This window comes from Myodes glareolus, chromosome 17 (genome assembly GCF_982192425.1).
Source record: "Myodes glareolus chromosome 17, mMyoGla1.1, whole genome shotgun sequence".
Classification (NCBI taxonomy): domain Eukaryota; kingdom Metazoa; phylum Chordata; class Mammalia; order Rodentia; family Cricetidae; genus Myodes; species Myodes glareolus.
This window is the reverse complement of record NC_142042.1, coordinates 11,832,857-11,849,775: the sequence shown is the minus strand read 5'-3', so window position 1 is coordinate 11,849,775 and position 16,919 is coordinate 11,832,857. Positions and strand designations below refer to the sequence as shown.

The 16,919-nt window shown below is 41.4% G+C and overlaps 1 protein-coding gene across 1 annotated transcript in view; it reads right to left on the bottom strand.

The window, feature by feature from the left end:
• Prkacb (protein kinase cAMP-activated catalytic subunit beta) overlaps nucleotides 1-13,269 on the bottom strand; it is an 86,643-nt gene extending 73,374 nt beyond the window's left edge. Inside the window, exon 1 of the mRNA XM_048453621.3 lies at nucleotides 13,036-13,269. Coding sequence (XP_048309578.1) covers nucleotides 13,036-13,081 — 46 coding nt within the window. The 5' untranslated portion in view covers nucleotides 13,082-13,269. The remainder of the gene's footprint in view (nucleotides 1-13,035) is intronic.
• Nucleotides 13,270-16,919: the final 3,650 nt, after the last annotated feature.

Here is a 16,919-nt window from a genome sequence, read left to right as displayed (position 1 = left end):
AGATTCTAAGAATTATATTACTTCATGCACTGCTAAGGGAAAACAAAGTCTAGTGACTATGACATGCTTTTTGGAGTCATTCACTGAGAACTCTTTAGACTTTGATATAACTTTTTCTATTGCTCTTGAACATATATACAAAGAAAAAAAATTAAACAAAAAATACTAAAGAACTCCCCAAGTCCCTTTACATCCAGGATCTACCTCTGACTCATTCTGTGGCTTGGCCATTACAGAGTTCTTACCTCTTATCATTTATTATTTCTCCCGATGTAAAACTATCATAAACATTCAATGCCGAAGTATTTCTTGCAGGGCTTTCTTACCACTTCATTTATTTTCTTCCTAGCTGGGGATACTGATTCAGTATCTGTGTAGACAACAGTAACAAGTCTGTCATGGCTTTCTGGCTGACCATACCAATAAAACCCTGAGGTTTAGAAAGCAGTCTAATACCAAACACCTAATGTTTAAAAATTTATGCATGTTAGAGTCACTGGAATATAGCACCAAGTTCACTTATCCACTGAAAACAATGTTTTCTGCCCTGTAATTCTGGGCTCTGACATTTCATAAAGCTGAGTCCTCAGAAGAGATGGCATCTTTCAAAGAGACATAATAAATTCTTTGACACAAAGCTGGGAGTGCTACCTGGGTGTTCTGGATGCCCCACTTCACTGAAATAGTGGGCGAGAGGAGTTCCTATTTGGGGTGACTCAGCAGTGAGGCACTGTTGGTGTCTCCTGCAGAAGATGTGGCACACGCTGTTGACCCAGGCAACCTTGAGTAGCATGGGTAATTTCCGTAAGGAAGACAAAAACAGACAGATGAATTCAGCATCCAACAGGAACAGCCCCTAATTTACGAAGGTCCAAATTATAAGGGCGTAAAAGAAGCATGCTCAGTAGAAACTGATATTTTACATCTTAATTTTCACTGTTTCCCAGGCTGGCAATATACATTGAGATATGTTCTTAAGATGCTGGGCAAAGGCAGAGAGGTGCAGCTCCCAACCGACCACACGACAGGCCTACGCACTGTGATTATGGTGCCCACTACATGCTTACTTAAAATGGGTTCTGCTTAAGATGGGTTTATCAGGAAGCAATACCAGACTCTCGATGATTTAAGAATACCTGTCTGAACTACTATCATGGCGAAGCACCCCTCTATCTTATACAACAGTATACACTGTTGGAGGGAACATGGTATCAATGATAAAGTTATAAACACAACAGCAATTCCCAAACAAGATGACTACATATTAGCTACCCATAAGTAGTCCCTTCTCAGTTTTATGTGTCTGAACATATATGTTTGTTTATATAAACACCAATTTCCTTTTCTTCTTCCCTCTGTAATTTTACATAAGGTATGATTATGGAAGTTTTAACTTTACAATCCAGAACCAGAACTGCAAGAAATCACGGTATCATGAGGAAATGACATGAGCAAACATCTAGAGATTGAAGAGGGACTGGTGGTATCTGAGGCATCTCTATTTGGTTCAAAGTTGTGTTTTCATTTATACAAACATGGGTAGGATATCTGAGGTGAAACATACAGTGAATGCTCTTGCTGGGGATCAGCGGCAGGAATATGTAAATCGGTAAGGAATAGACCACGCTGGAAGCCACAGAGGGGCTCAGCCCACACCTTTCCCTTCTCCTCTGATGCTAGAAGAGGGAAGAGTCAGAAAGTCCACTTTCTGGACTCTCTACTGCTGAAGTTTGAGACACAAATGAAGCCGCCTACTATGAGCACTTCTATACAGTTTACAGCACTTCTGTTAGCAGGCAGCACCGTGTGAGGTACTTTAGCTCCGCCTTCTGAGTAACAGAAAAGGTCACGTTAGTATTTTAAGAGAAAGATGACAGAGGCAGAGACAAAGACAGACATAAGTATAATTACAGTATTTGAGATCCTGGGTATTGTGAAGCCTAAAGTCAATCTTACTACTTCTGCTCTCAAGTTACTGAAAATTATTTTCTTTCTGCTTTTTTTTTTTAGACAAGACCTTATTATGTAACTTAAATTGGCCTTGAACTTGTGGTTCACCTCCTACGTCCTTAATGATAGGACTACAGGTGCTTTCCCAGCACAGTCTGTTCCAGTCTTTTGAACTTGGCTTCTGCATCTTGAAATGAAAACAACAAAACCCTGATTCTAAACCCAAGAATAATTTAGATGATTCTATTTTATATGTATTAACTGTTTGCTATTGATAAGCCTATTTTTAAGTTACGGGGGGAAAAAGCCTACCTCACTTTCTTCAATCAAAGAAATGTGCATTACGGATGGTTTGAGATCACTCATGAACAAAGACAGTCAACAGATCATGCTATGAGTGAGAAAGGAAAGAGGGTGGCAAGGGCTTCAGAGACGGCCACAGAACAGTCAGACTCAGGACCACCGATATTACACCCTGTTGATGAAATATAATGATCCCTAAGATCTATGTCCAGTGGAGTCCCAGATTCTCTGGTTGTAGTCACTGGCAGTATCTTCTGCTGTCAGTGACCTTGACAGTCATTCCTGCTGCTCTGGAAACAGACTTTAGGGACCAATGTATGTTATTACAAAGCTTCATCCTTAGTATGCAAACAATTCATGGCAAGGAATAACCTTAATAATGATGGAATTCTAATTACATGTAGTATTAAAATACATGTAAAAATACAGCTAAGATTAAAGAAATGGGCAACCAATAGTGTGACGTTGCTGTTAGTACACACTGGAACTTATAAAGTAATACTCTTACAGGACAGTGTATTTAGTCATGGACAAAAACAATGTCCAGAGAAACAGAGAAGAGAAAACTTAGAACCAACACGTGAACACAGTGCTGACCAGGAAGCTCAAAAACAGCGAGAGAAAGAGACGTGTGACAGAACCCACAGGAAACAAGAGGCAAGCGTAAAACCAGACAGATTAGCAAATACCTCCGTCTATAAAGAAACTACATCAGAAAATAAAAGTTGTCAGACTTGATTATTCTAGTGAAGTCCTTCCATAAAAGTATTGAAAAGTTTTAAAGATTAAGAAAGTATGTCATACATATGGTAGTAAGAAATAATGAATAAAAAAACTAATGCCTGACAAACTAAAGGAAGTTTTATAAAGATATACAATAACTGCAAAAGAAAAAATCCTAAAATTAACATCTTGAAGTACAGAATTTATGTATTTAAAATGAAATTTGGCTGACTGGGAAAAACACACAGATCCATTGAAATGCTTTAAATACTTAGCTATAACTAACAGATTAAAAGATAATCAATAAAAATAAACAATACTGACCCATATAGTGACCAATTTTCTCTAAAACTGTGTGATGTTTGAGGATTGGGAGAACATTGTAAGCAGCAAGTACAGCAAATATACCATCATCAGTCATATTTCTGACCTACAGATATGCCATGCCTTTCCTGTCATGATGGACTCCATCTGTCTGGAACCTTAGATTCACCGCCCATGCACTCCAGAGGATTTTAATGAAATATGAAGTAGTCAATGTCTAGCTACTACTCCATAATGCAATCTCCCCCGACAAGGGCACAGATGCCCAGTATAACAAAGGTGAGCTGATACCCACAAAGACAGAGAAATGCAGAGTGGGCTTTGATGACAGAGCACAGTGATGTGTGCAATCTCAGAGGTTTTACATCTACGAAACAGAACTTCCTTTAAGTTTAATAACGCATAGAAGAAGCAAGTGACCTCCCCCAAGTCAGAGGGTGCAGATGGAGGCTTGATTGTTGGGAGAGGCTGCTTGTCTTTTTCCGGCTGCCTAGACCACAAAATAATCACTCAGAAACTATATCATTTGCAATACTGTTTGGCCAATAGCTTAAGCATATTGCTAGCTATTGAAAGAGTTTAGCTTTCATAGTTTCATAGTTTGCTATGGAAGAGTTTAGCTCTTTCATGCTAAACTAACACATCTCCATTATTAATCTGTATATCGCCACATGGCTGTGGCTTACCAGGTAAAATTCCCTCCCTGGCATCTGTCTCTAGCGGGTGGTTACATGTCTTCTCCTTGACTCTGCCTTCTTTCTCCCAGCATTAAGTTTAGTTTTCCTGCCTAGCTCTATTCTAAGCCACTGGCCAACACAGCTTTATTCATTAACCAATAAAAGTAACACATATACAGAAGGACATTCTATATCACTTGATGTCTCAGAGTGGATTTGTGACAGTGCTTTAAGAACCCATGTGGAAAACTATGTCAATGGTTTCTGTACTATTTTTGCTAAAATGAAGATAGGATACAGACTATTGTGGCATGAACTGAAAACCACAAGTCTCAGCATAAATAAGCTTCTAGAATGGTTATTGGAAGTCAGCATAGATGTTCATCACAATCACTACCTACAGCCCAGGTAGCTGGATTCTGGGTCATTATCATGAAGATGGCAATTTTAGTCATAAAGGGGTATGGGATTCAATAAGTGATTTTAATGAAGCCCAAACTACTGAGGAGCTTTTTAAAGTCATAGAGTGCAAAATGTTGAGTATGTAGGCATCTCCAGTAAGTAAAAAGGATTCAACTGGGTATGGTTATACAATGAATAGTGACTTATAAACAATGACATCTTCCTAGTTAACAAAACTAACAGGTCCAGGTCTCTTAGGACTCAGCTGCCTTCCCCCTGAGACCCCTTGCTTGTTGATGCTCTGTGCCCTCCCCCTTCTCCACAGCAGCCTTCTGCAGGCTGTTTCCACCAAAGACAAGGAATCAGATGGTCATCCAGCATCCAGAAGCACCTCTTTCAATGCCTTTGCTGAGCAGGTAAGGGCGATGACCTGCTTCCTGCTGGCACCGAGGATTACGTCCATGTAAGAATTCAACAGAGAAACATCAAGAAGATCCTCACTACTGACCAAGGAACTGCTGATGATTATAATAAAAAAAAAACTAGTGAAGGCGTTGAAGGAAATTTGCCTGCAATGGTATTGTAATTGAGCATTCACAAATGGAAATCAACTTCAGGGTGACCAGTCTAAGAACATATGTCAGGCTAGCATGCCCAGCTGGAGGTACATGGGGTTTAAGAGCCATAACACTCTGAAGCTGAAGTGACGAGTTTCTTGTAATGAGTAGAGTTTCCCTTCTGTCACTTGTCACAGGCTTAAAACTCTCACAGTTTGTGTGATGTAATGGAGTCACTTTTAACATGGACTAGTCTAACTATCATCCAATAAACTGAAAAGAGCCATTAAAAACATCGTCTAGCATTGTAGGACAGATGCTGTGGAAACTACAGTGAAGTCTTGATTTCGTGTGTTCTCTGCCTATTCATTTTGTTATCACTATATGTGAAATTTTTTTAAAAAAAAAACTCTGTTACATTTAATGTTAAATCAATCTACTAGGTCATTTTATTGTTTAGATTTCCAGCCATGACGACGTATTACTATTTTGTAGACATCATCTATTTAGCACTTCTGGCACTTCAGGACTTTTCCTGATCCACCAGCTGCTGAAGAGGCTACACTACAAACTGTCGTTTGTGTACTGGATAACACTCTGCTTTCTCCCTCTGACTGCTGCGAGCATTTACAGCAGCAGCTTCAATCTGTGGGTCCTAACCCCCTTGGGGTCGCATATCAGATATGTACATTACAATCCATTAGAGAAGCAAATACAGCTATGAAGTAGCAATGAAATAATTTTCTGGTTGGGGGCAGCACAACATGAGGAACTGTATTAAAATCACAGCATTAGTAAGGTTGAAAACCACAAGTTTATAGTATCCTATAACTGTAGTTTTCAGATATTTGGATTAGGGCTTTTTGGGTCCATTTTGGGACTCAAAAGAAGTTTCCTGGAAATTCCAAGGCAGCAGCTTCTCTGGGGACTTGTTTTTAAATCCAAGGCTTAACCCACATCCCCTGCACATGAACATTTTCATTCCATCACTATATCTTCTATTGTAGCCACAGATGTTGGAGGTTTTAAAAAAGTTTTGCCCATCTGCATTTCTATTTAATACTCAAAATATGGTGTAAATAATGCAGATGTTGAAGGGATGGGTATCTGTGCTGAAATGCTCTCTGGTAGCGTTGCTCTATAAGCAGATCGATCCAACAGCTACGCACTCACAAAGCTGAAATGGACCAAGGTGAAAGGAGGACTCCTGGGCAGTAACTTGGAAGATGCTTGTGCTTTCTTCTAAACTGGCTTTAAAACTCGCTCCAAATTCTTCTTCCTCCATCAGCCTGCTTGCCATGGACTCATAGTAACTGTTACAGCAACCTTCCCAGGTATACTGGTAGGTATGTGTGTGATCTCAGAATGGACAGGTAGCACAGTAAGACCTATAACAACCTGGTAACAGTGGGTTCATTTATACTGCTTACAACTTCTGTAGTAGGCCTCAGGGAAGGCCAGTTTTCTTTGGTTGGTTGGTTGTTTTTTGTTTTTAAGTAGTGTCTTTCTACCTGTTCTCAAATATGAATCAAAACAGAATGGAGCTTTGCTTCAGCTTTGATTTTGTTTAGCAATCCAGTCAAGAAGTTTGTTTGTAAAGGAAAGTTGTATAAACATTTTTATTTAAAATAAAATAGGTTTGTATTAAAAAGCACACATACTGATACTGTTTCTGCTGCACAGATCACATCGTCCAGTAAAAACAATGAGGAAAACAAAGCAGCTGCAGTGCTGCAGACACAGGTGTGACCTGTGAAACAGCTCAACAGACCACTGTGGGCCGCTCAGGAATTCTGCAGGCTTCTGTGCTGCAAACACAGGTGTAACATGTATAACAGAACACAACAGACCACTGCGGGCCGCTCAGGAATCCTGCAGCCTTCACTATATAAATGCCCATGTTCATTTCCACCCTAGTACCAAGGCCAGGCCCACGTGTCCTACACCTCATCATAAACAGTTGTAAGTAGTTGTCTTCTGGCACGAGGACAAGAATCAAGTCTCACTTTTATCTGCAACTACAGTTTGCACACTGACTGAGGATGATCAAAGGAATGAATGGATGACAGATATATGCACATTTCTTCTGTAAGTCTGAGTTGTAGTGTGATTTATCTCAGAACTACAGATCAAGAAAAAACATAATCCCCCCTATTAACATACGTGACACCTGCTCTACCTGGAAGCTAAACTGGTATTCAGAGAGTTCAATTATCAGTAAAGCCAGTCCCTATAGAAGAAGTTAAGTAATACCTGGACTAACACACGCTTTCAAATGTGTGGCTTACATAGATTCTCCTGCTGCTATATGGTCACCTACTAAAAAGAATGGCAAACAAACTTTACAAAGTGAGACCATAAAATAGTCAAATCTCAAATAGTTTCTTAAATTTTGAGGTTGAAATCTACATGGGAAAGACAGGTTTGCCATAAACTTTCAGACTGAAATTCAACAACTGCCTTAAAAGAAAACGAAAGTTTCAGAAGTCACCGAGGAGTCAGCATGTGAATCTCAAACATGACCATAGGTGTGACACTCACACCGTGCTGCAGCAAGCCTGACAGAAGGCGCTGAGGCTAAACAAATTTCAACTAAGCCAGTGCAGTAATTCAACTGGTGATTTTCTGTCTTTAAAAGAATCCCAAATCTAACTCAAAAAAAAAAAAAACATTTGCTTAGATATAGAGCAGTAAATCTAACTTACAACATAACGCCTAAGTCTTTCATCATACAAGCTACAGGAAAGCAACTCACTACCTGCACCCCATAAACTGGACGCTGGCGCTAAATGAGCAAATCAAGGCCAACAATTTACTTTCAAAACCCACATTTTATCACATCGCTCTCCTTGACTTCAACGTCTCTAACAATTGTTTCTAGGGTCAAATTCTGAGTCTTCCCATGAGGTGGCCTCTGTCCTTTCTTTGGTTCTTTCATTAATACAATCTCTCACCAACCCCACGCTCTACCATTTAGTTATAGCGGACAATTTACTTCCTAATCTTGACATTACGCTGTTCTTCTCCTTTGAATTTCTGCTATAATCACTCTCATGGATGTGTCCCATTTCAGCATCTCACTATGGGACCATCTCTTTGAAAGTTTTTTGTTTTTTTTTTTTTTAAAAAAACAAAACAAAACAAAACTCATCTACCTCATCCCTTGGCTCTCCTATCTTTCCTTTAGAGCATATAACCAGTCCTCATTCTTACAGTCTCACATATACTCTAACACACACTGGCTCCCTTCTGTGTGCTGAATAAACGAACGGAGAGACAAGGAAAGACACTCTATACAGTTCTCATGATATAACTCATGACTCTCCTGCCCCAGCCTATCTATTATGGCATGACAGATGTGTGCCACCACCGCACTTACTCTTGGAGGAGTGCACATGAGTGTGATATGTAGGTGAGCATGGCTATCCATAGAGTCATCAAAGGAAAACCTCAGTTGTCAGTCTTTGACGTCTGCCTTGTTGGAACAGAGTCTCTGATGTTTGCAGCAGAGTACAGTAGACTAGCTACACTACCGGAGATTTTCCTGTCTTGGCCTCCCCTCTCACCATAAAGTACTGAGATTACACACAGGCCCTACTATGCCGGCTTCCCATGGGTTCTGGTGATGTGAGCTCAGTTCCCCATGCTTGCCCACTGGGCCAACTCTCCAAACCTAGTATGTTTTTAAAGAAAGATTAAATGCAGTAAATAATACAGTACTGATGTATATATATTTATCTTCCATAAATTCTGCATTTTTTCTATTTAAAATAAGTTTTCACTAAAAATTTATGATATATTTACCTGAGAAAATTTGGCCACAAATCTATACTAGCATTTATTGGTATCTACCTATGTTCTTAATCTTGTAAATTATGTAATGATTGCTTTATTTTGTTAATTCAATTAAGTATCAAAATTAACTGTGATAAACTTGTAACTGTCTGTGAGGACTTAACAGCTGCCCTGGCTTACCTAGACACTTCCCAGGGCTGCCTCTGCCCCTCAGTCATGGCTGACTTTCCTAAGCTGGCTTTCATGCTTCTCAATCATCCTGCTGCCAGCAATGGAAACAACAATCTGTCTATGTCCTGTGTGGAGGAACCTGAGCAGAAGAGGAGGAAAACATTCCCAAACAGGAGACTGTTTTAAAGAGCAAGCTGTGCAAAAATAAAAATCGAGAACTAAATGAGATCATGTGACTATCAATGAAAATTGAGTTCAGTAGTTTGACTTTTTCTTTAAGTCCAGGGAAGACTATTCCCAGCACCTCTGCCACTACTGACAAATAATCTACTTCCAATTACCCTTTAAACGCTGGTCTGATAAATAACAAGTTCTAAGATGTAAACAAGATGCAAGAGAACACTAAATTCATTTCTTCTCAACATTTGATCCTAAAAAATTTCAACCAAACTATACTTTCTTATATTTATGACTAAGTACCAACAAAAGGATCTTAAGGTAACTTCATGAGTATATACAAACTACTAAACCATAATCTGTTCACCAACTTTGTAAATTGTTACTTAGAAAAAATTTTGATGCTTTTGAGAAAACATAAATCTAGAATTTTGTTCCTCTAAATACACTCAAGATTACCAAATTACCAAAATTATAGGAAGAAGGGCTAGCATTTTTATTCTATGTAAAGACAGCTCTGTCAAAACATGGCTGTCAATATACTAAACACCAACCAGACAGGCGCAAGGTAAAATCTCAGTTCTTCAGTGGCAGCATCTGCATTTCAAGTTCTCGGTAGCTACAAGTGGGTAGAAACCACTTCACTTAACAGTCTAAGTGGAGAGCCTGTCTAGCATCATAGGAGCTGGGTTATATAAACTATTGGAAGTCACAGTAAGATGCAAAACTCTAAATACATTATTAATAGAATGCAAGTTTAAATGACGTTTTGGCTTGCTACCTAACAGAAGACAAAGTACACATTTAGAAATGAGTAATAAACAAAAAATACAGCAATGAAGTATCTAGAGGTATAAAGTTATATATGGTTTACTTGGCATTTTTACCACATTGAAAATGAAATACCTGAAAGGTAATTTAGCCCTTCATTTTACAGATGATGACATGAATCCAGAGACTGGGCCAGGAAAAATAATCTTTCTTATTTCAGACAGAAGATCCAAATAAATCATTATTGAAAGCAACCACAATGAGATATAATTGATAAATTGAAGCCAAGTGTGAGCTATTCTGTGGGTCCTGAATTTGACTTTGCACTGGATACTCAGATTGGCTCAGCATAAGCCCTTGGGATCAGAGGTTCTGACATCAGCTTGCCGAAGTTCAAATGTCACTTCTTGATTGGCTACTATGCAACCTTAAACAAGTTACTTGTCACTTCTTCGCCCAGTTTTGAAAATGAGGCACTATTAGAACCCATCACAGGATTTGAAAGAATATGTATGGCAACGCCAACCACCTAGAGAAGTAGGCACACACAAGTTCTCAAAAACAAGTTTGCATTTGTTGAACCTGTTTTGCTAATGACTTTCTTTGATCAATTTCTATTGCCTCTTGGGGTCTCTTTTCCTCTTTCTTTTGAGGCAAGGTCTCACAACATCACTACTGCTCACCTAAACTTGCTATGCAGAGTAGGCTGTCTTTGAACTCAGACATCAACCTGCCTCTGCCTCCCCAGTGCTGAGATCATAGGTGTGCACCACCTTCAAGGGCATTTCCCAAAAGATTATATAACCATTAGGCTACAGGGTGGCTTTTCTACATCTAATCATGGAAGAATTAACATCCAAATTTCAAACAACAGTTTCACCCACAGACCTGAATGTCAGTGTGCAATACACAGAACCATTACACAGATCCATAGGCAGCCTGTGGCTGTAACATATCTTTAAAAGATTAAAGAAAAGCATGGGTTTCTTTTATTAGTAAGGCTATGTAAGTAACATATTTAATTCAAATTAAAACAAGTCTTAAAATACAAGGATTGAAAACATCTCTGAGGACTCCTGGTCTTCTGTTTCTAAAAGTTCATGATTCTGTGTATTAACTGATGTTTAAATAGGCATACTCAAATTTTGAAGAGCAATTATTTCAAGAATAACTTTAAAAACACATAGGAAAAAATATATAATGGCAAAAGTTGTTCTTTGAAGCATCCCAATTCTCTGAACAACTCGGATTAACTTATCACTAGAAGCTGTGGAGATCAGAATGGAGTCCTTTAATTTTGGGAGTTTAGGGGGAAGGTTTTAATGAGAACAACACAAGTCCTGGATAGTCAAACATTACAACAAAGAAACAAATAAACAAACAAAAAAGTCAACAAAACAAAACATCAAAAAAAATCCTTTCTCGTCTATCTTTATGCCCAACTTCATTCTTTGGGAGTATTTTTAGAACTAAGCTCTAGAATTACCTGTCTGTGGGAGGCTTATTCCTCGTCAAACCGCAAAATCTTACTTTCATATCTTTAATTAGCTCTTCAAATCAAATACTTCCCTACTGATAATTTTCTGAGTTCTAATTTTACTTTCAGAATGTTAGCATTTACATTTTACCTTTCAGCTGACACTGGATAGTAAAATGTTAATATTTTGTCCAAAGGGTTTAAAACTAAGCCCCAAACTAAATATTCTGGAAGATGGATTGTCTACTGATGCAGGCTGCAGTCAGAGCATCCTGCTCTTTACTGTTGTTGATAGCACGACCTCAATCCCAACCTCCTTGGAGGTCTGGCACTTGAGCCTTGAGACAGGATGAATGCAAAGATTGAACTCTTAAGATCATATATATTTCTAAAAGTTTATTCTGCTTATCAAGTGAAATTTAAATAATTATATTCAAATTTTGAGCCACAAAATTCCTGAAGTAATTCATCTGAATTACTCACTAACAGTCTGTACACTGTTTGTGTAACTTTCTGGATCGAACCTTATTGATGGAACATAAAATAAATTCTGACTTTGTTGTTTGCACTACACAAAATGAATAACTAGATCCCCTTCAGTCAATTCAATTCTGCTTTATTCATACAGAAGAAAAGTTGCCTGGTAGCCAGTTATAAGATTAGCTTGACTCCTCTGTTATAAACACAGGCACAATGGGAGATGCTATTTACACAAACATGAACTAATTGTCAGCTTTACTTCAAGCACTGGGATGTCATTTACTTATGGCAATGTAACAAACAGCAAGTACCCTTAATTATTCCGAATCATAAAATCTACTGTGTGTAACCCTACAATGGCACAAAATTTTAACTTCACAACCTGTTACACTATGCGTGTACATGCATGTGCTTATATATAAAACCATGCTGCCAAACGGAAATTCGATTTCCACGACCCTTATGTCTTGAGATTTGGTGAAAAGTACCGAAGGAGTTGCACTTTCAGGAGAAATCAACCCACCATGTCTGGAAGAACTTCAACTCTACAAGATCTTTAAGTTCTACAGGCACCCTGACACATTTCTGATGTTTAAGAGCAAAAGCAAGCCTGTTTCACTTTTTCCCTGCCTCGAATGGATAAAGTTGCTGTTTGTGTTTATGTTTGCCATTACTACTCTACGGGATAAAAGAAAGATCCTGGAACACGGAGGGTTAATATCACCTTTGGAGACCCCCACACCGGCACTCACCTCGTGATAAGATTGGTATGGATTCAGGAGATGGAGGAGAAAGAGCCAACTCAATCCCAAAGCACTACCTGTAGCTCCCTAAAAGAGGGTCAGGGTGTTAGGGGCGCAGGGAGAGGGGAGAAGAGCGAAAGAGCGAAGGGTACGATCACAAAAGGGACTTCTTTTCAAGGACCATATTTGGGGAAGCGTTCCAGACTGTGGCAGTCCTCCTTGCTCTAGTAAGAAAGAGAATCACAGAGACCGCTCGGCCCGCCCTCCCTCTCTCCGTCGAGTCCCGGCGCTTGGCCCTCACCCCTCAGGCCTTAGTGGGGGAGGGGACAGAGAAGAAGGCGGCCAGTCTCCAGGGCTCCTGCAACTGCTAGGGACGCCGCTGCAAGGCCTGGCCGGTGCCTCGCGGCCTTGGGGGACTCTGGCCCGGGGCGCTGCACCCCGGCCCACCCGGCGGGAACCCAGTCCTGGTCTTGGACTCGACTCACCGCTTTCCACCTCGCTGCCTTTCTTGGCGATCGCAGTGTTCCCCATGACCCGGGAGACGGAGAGCAGGGGTGACGGAGGGGAGGGGACCGGGGCCGTCCCACCGCCCCGCAGTCTGCAGCAACTCCCGCTTTTGCTCAGCTCCCGCAGATCCCGGAGCGCGGCGTCAGGGCGCGCGGAGCAGCCGGGTGTCGGGGAGAGATGCGGCGAGCTCTCCGGCAGCGACAGGGACTGTGGCGGTGGCGGCGCGCGGACACTCCCCCTTCCCGAGCCCGCCCTCCAGGCGCGCCCCCGGCACCGCGCGCCCCCGGCAGCCGCACACCCGGAGCGCGACCTCGGGACCGGAGCTTCTTCGCGAGCGGGCGGGCGCACCGGAAGTGACGTCGACGCAAGCCCCCCGGCAGGCGGGAACTCTTTTGTGCCGGGCTGGGGTGGTGACCGGTTGCTCGCCTGCGCTCGAAGGCCAGTCCCGAGGTAGCGGAGGGACATGGAAACCGTTAGCTTGTAAGAACTATGAATCCTTCCTCCGCGTGGCACCCGATGCCCTAGAGCCGAGCGGGGGCCACGGTACCGGGACTCGGCCTGCTCCTGCATCAGGTTGGCGCGGGTTCCGCACGCAAAGGCTGCTCACACAAGGGAGATTTTTCTGGGTGGTGGGAGGAACCTACACGTGCCCCTCTGAGTCCTGCGGCCTCTGCTGATCCTCAGGTCAGTCTCTGCCAGGAAGGCTTGCTCTCCGCTCCCAGCTGCCACTGCAGCGCCTTCCCTTCACTCTTATAGGTATTATCCCAACATACAGGTCCATCACGTACTTCTTGACAGGTTATCGCTTCCCGAGTTCACGCTCCGTGATACCACCGATTTCCTAAGAGGAAATGTTACTAATTTTACACAAGTACTGTTATGTGCATCATCACAGTTACCAACTTCATGTGCAGATTTCAAAATAAACGCATTCTCGATTGTTTGTTGCGCTTTTATGCATCTGAAGAGTACTTGAATTTTCTGTGAGCTTATTAGATAATTATGTACCCATCTAGTAGTTTTTGTTCTGTATTTTTTTGAGCTTTTCTATGAAAACACACATTCCAAATTTAGAAAAAAAGATTAATTTCTGAAAGGGCAGAGGCCACATAAATTTATTTTTTGACTTCGGAGCACCAAGTGCAGTTGGTGTTTAATGGCTGTTGATTTGAAAGTAAGCCGCGATTTCTCAGTATGTTTTTTGTTTTGTTACTGAATAAAGGTAGCGGTGACTTGCGGAAAATGCCAAGCAATTTCATCCTATTTCTTACTGTCAGTCACACTAAATAACAAATATGTATAGCAGGCGTATTGCATCCTAAGGGTCATGCAGATAGTAACTAGTTTGTCCTCCTAGGATCCCTATGAAAATATAGCATTACCATCATGGTTTTACTTAAGATCCAACTGGGGCACAGAGACATTAAAGGACTTGTCCTAGGTTGCACTGGATTTGAAATGAAGAAGGTAAAGACATGCCATCTCAGAAATGCCAGATTGGTAATTATTTCAATTTAAAATGAATTGAAGAAGTTGACCCTCAGAAGAGACTATTTGTGTCCTTTCATTATAGCAAGCCTTACTGTTTTGAGAAGATATCCTTTATAAACAAAGAACAGAAAGTACGGTTAACCACCGATACTACAAATTGGGGTCACAGTGAACTGGAATAAACAAACTCTTCACATAATTCCCAAACATACCCCATTATATATATATATCTCCCTGGAACTTACTAGTCCCAGATTTTGTATTTGTCTAAAGCAATATGAAGACACTGTATCAGTCACTTCTTTAGACTTCACTTTCTGTGAAGATCCCTGTGTACCTGTAAAGTTAGTAACATGCACATTACTATTGTCATAGGTGTCTTCCTATGTCCAACTAAAGAAGCCACACAGATCCGAGGCCGGGTGGGCGAGAGTGTCCTGTCCCTCTGATAGGCAGCTGGGCTCCACGGTGTGTGACTTGCTATACTGTAAATCAGACATTGGATATCGTGGTGAATTACATTCCCTCCATATGAAATCCCACTGACTTGAAAAGGTAGAAGGATAATGAGTCTACTTCAGGATATTTACTATTATTTCCCGAGTTTCCATTAAATACAAATAAAATAATAAGGAGGCAAGTGGATCTGACAAGGAGGCAAGTGGAGCAGACATGCTGACCCACACTTTCAATCCCAGTCTAACAAAGCAGAGACAGATGGATCTCTGAGGTCAGCCAGGGTTACAGATGCCGCACACCGCCCCCTGTCTGTGCTCTATGTGCTAGAATCCAGTTTGGGAACTTCAGACAAGGGGCTGGAGGTTGAGGAAACACACACAGAGACAGACCAACACACGGATCTCTAATTGCTGGTACAAAAGCCACTCTTTATTAGCACCCTGGAGGCTTAAATACCCTGCAGTCAATGGACAACAGGTGAAAATCCCATCCTCTGATCCTCTAGGCAAGGCACAGCTTTTAGTAACTTCCATTAGAAGGCTCTAGCAGGGAAGAGCAGCTGAAGGCCAGGACTCAATTAGTCCCCCTAATTTTTCTTTTTATAAAACAGAAGACCTTCCTATCTTAGATCATCTCAGAAGAGTAAACTCTTACCTGTCTTTGGGAGACCCCTTCCCTGTCTTAGGCGGGCCCTTTTCTGTAGAAGTTGCCCGACTACGGAGGAGTCTTCATTGTTGGTGCAGTATTTGCAACCAAACCTGGAGTACATTCAAGTTACTGGCCAGCAGGCTCAGAAGGACTTGCTAAGTGACCATATGCTGCATTCTCATAGGTTGTCTGATCTTACACAGGATTCAGAGATGAATGCCCATGGCAACAGGTGTTAAGATTGCCAGCAATAGGGTCCCCAGTTACCACTGTACCCAGCCTCCCATTTGGGCTATGGTATTCTATTAACCCTTTGGCTAAAACAGTTACAATCTGGTGTGCTAATTGTAACATTCCAATTGCCGTAAGTCCACCTGCTCCTACAATAGGGCAGTCTCTTGATTTAAATTCGAAAGTCCAAATTTAATGTGGACATTCAGGGCATTCTGAGGCTGAAAGCAAATTAAAAGCAATCATCAGGATGAAAAGGAATAGTAAAAAAAGCAATCCTTTAAATTAATTACAATAAGATGCCAATCTTTGGGAATAGCTACGGGAGGGGGGAGCCCTTGCTACCGTGGCCCCATAATTTGCATGGTTCTATTTACTGCACGAAGGTCCTGAAGCAACCTCCATTTACCAGATTTTTTTCTTTATTATAAAAATAGGAGTATTCCGAGGGGACATGGATGGCACTATATGCCCAGTGAGTAATTGTTCTTGTACTAAAGCATGGGTTGCCCACAATTTTTCTTCCGTTGGGGTCACTGTTCCACCCATACGGGATCATCTGACAACCATGTGATAGGTATGGGTGCGGGCGGTGGAACAGTGGCCCGTACTAAAAATATCCCAGCCCATTGCAGTCCCCTGGAAGGTGAGTAACCTGGTCATCAGGCATTAAAGGTGATGTCGGCCCTGATGCAAGGTGCCTAGGCCCTGGCCAGGTCGCCAATCCCATAGCCTTCATCACCCAGGTGGCTTTCTGGGGGGACACCTTTGTAGGTTGTGTTGTTAAGACTGCCCCCATCTCTGCTAAGAGATCACATCCCCGTAGATTGACAGGCAGGCCAGGAAGAACATATGGCTGGAAAAAACCCTCATGTCCTTCTTCATCATGCCATTTCAATACTTTTGAACTTTAAGTTGTTTGACCTATTCCCTGCAGCCATACAGTACCTTCTTCCAAGGACCATGCCTTTGGCTGATATTTTAAGGACAAAACTGATATGTCTGCCCCAGAATCTAATATACTATCAAAGCC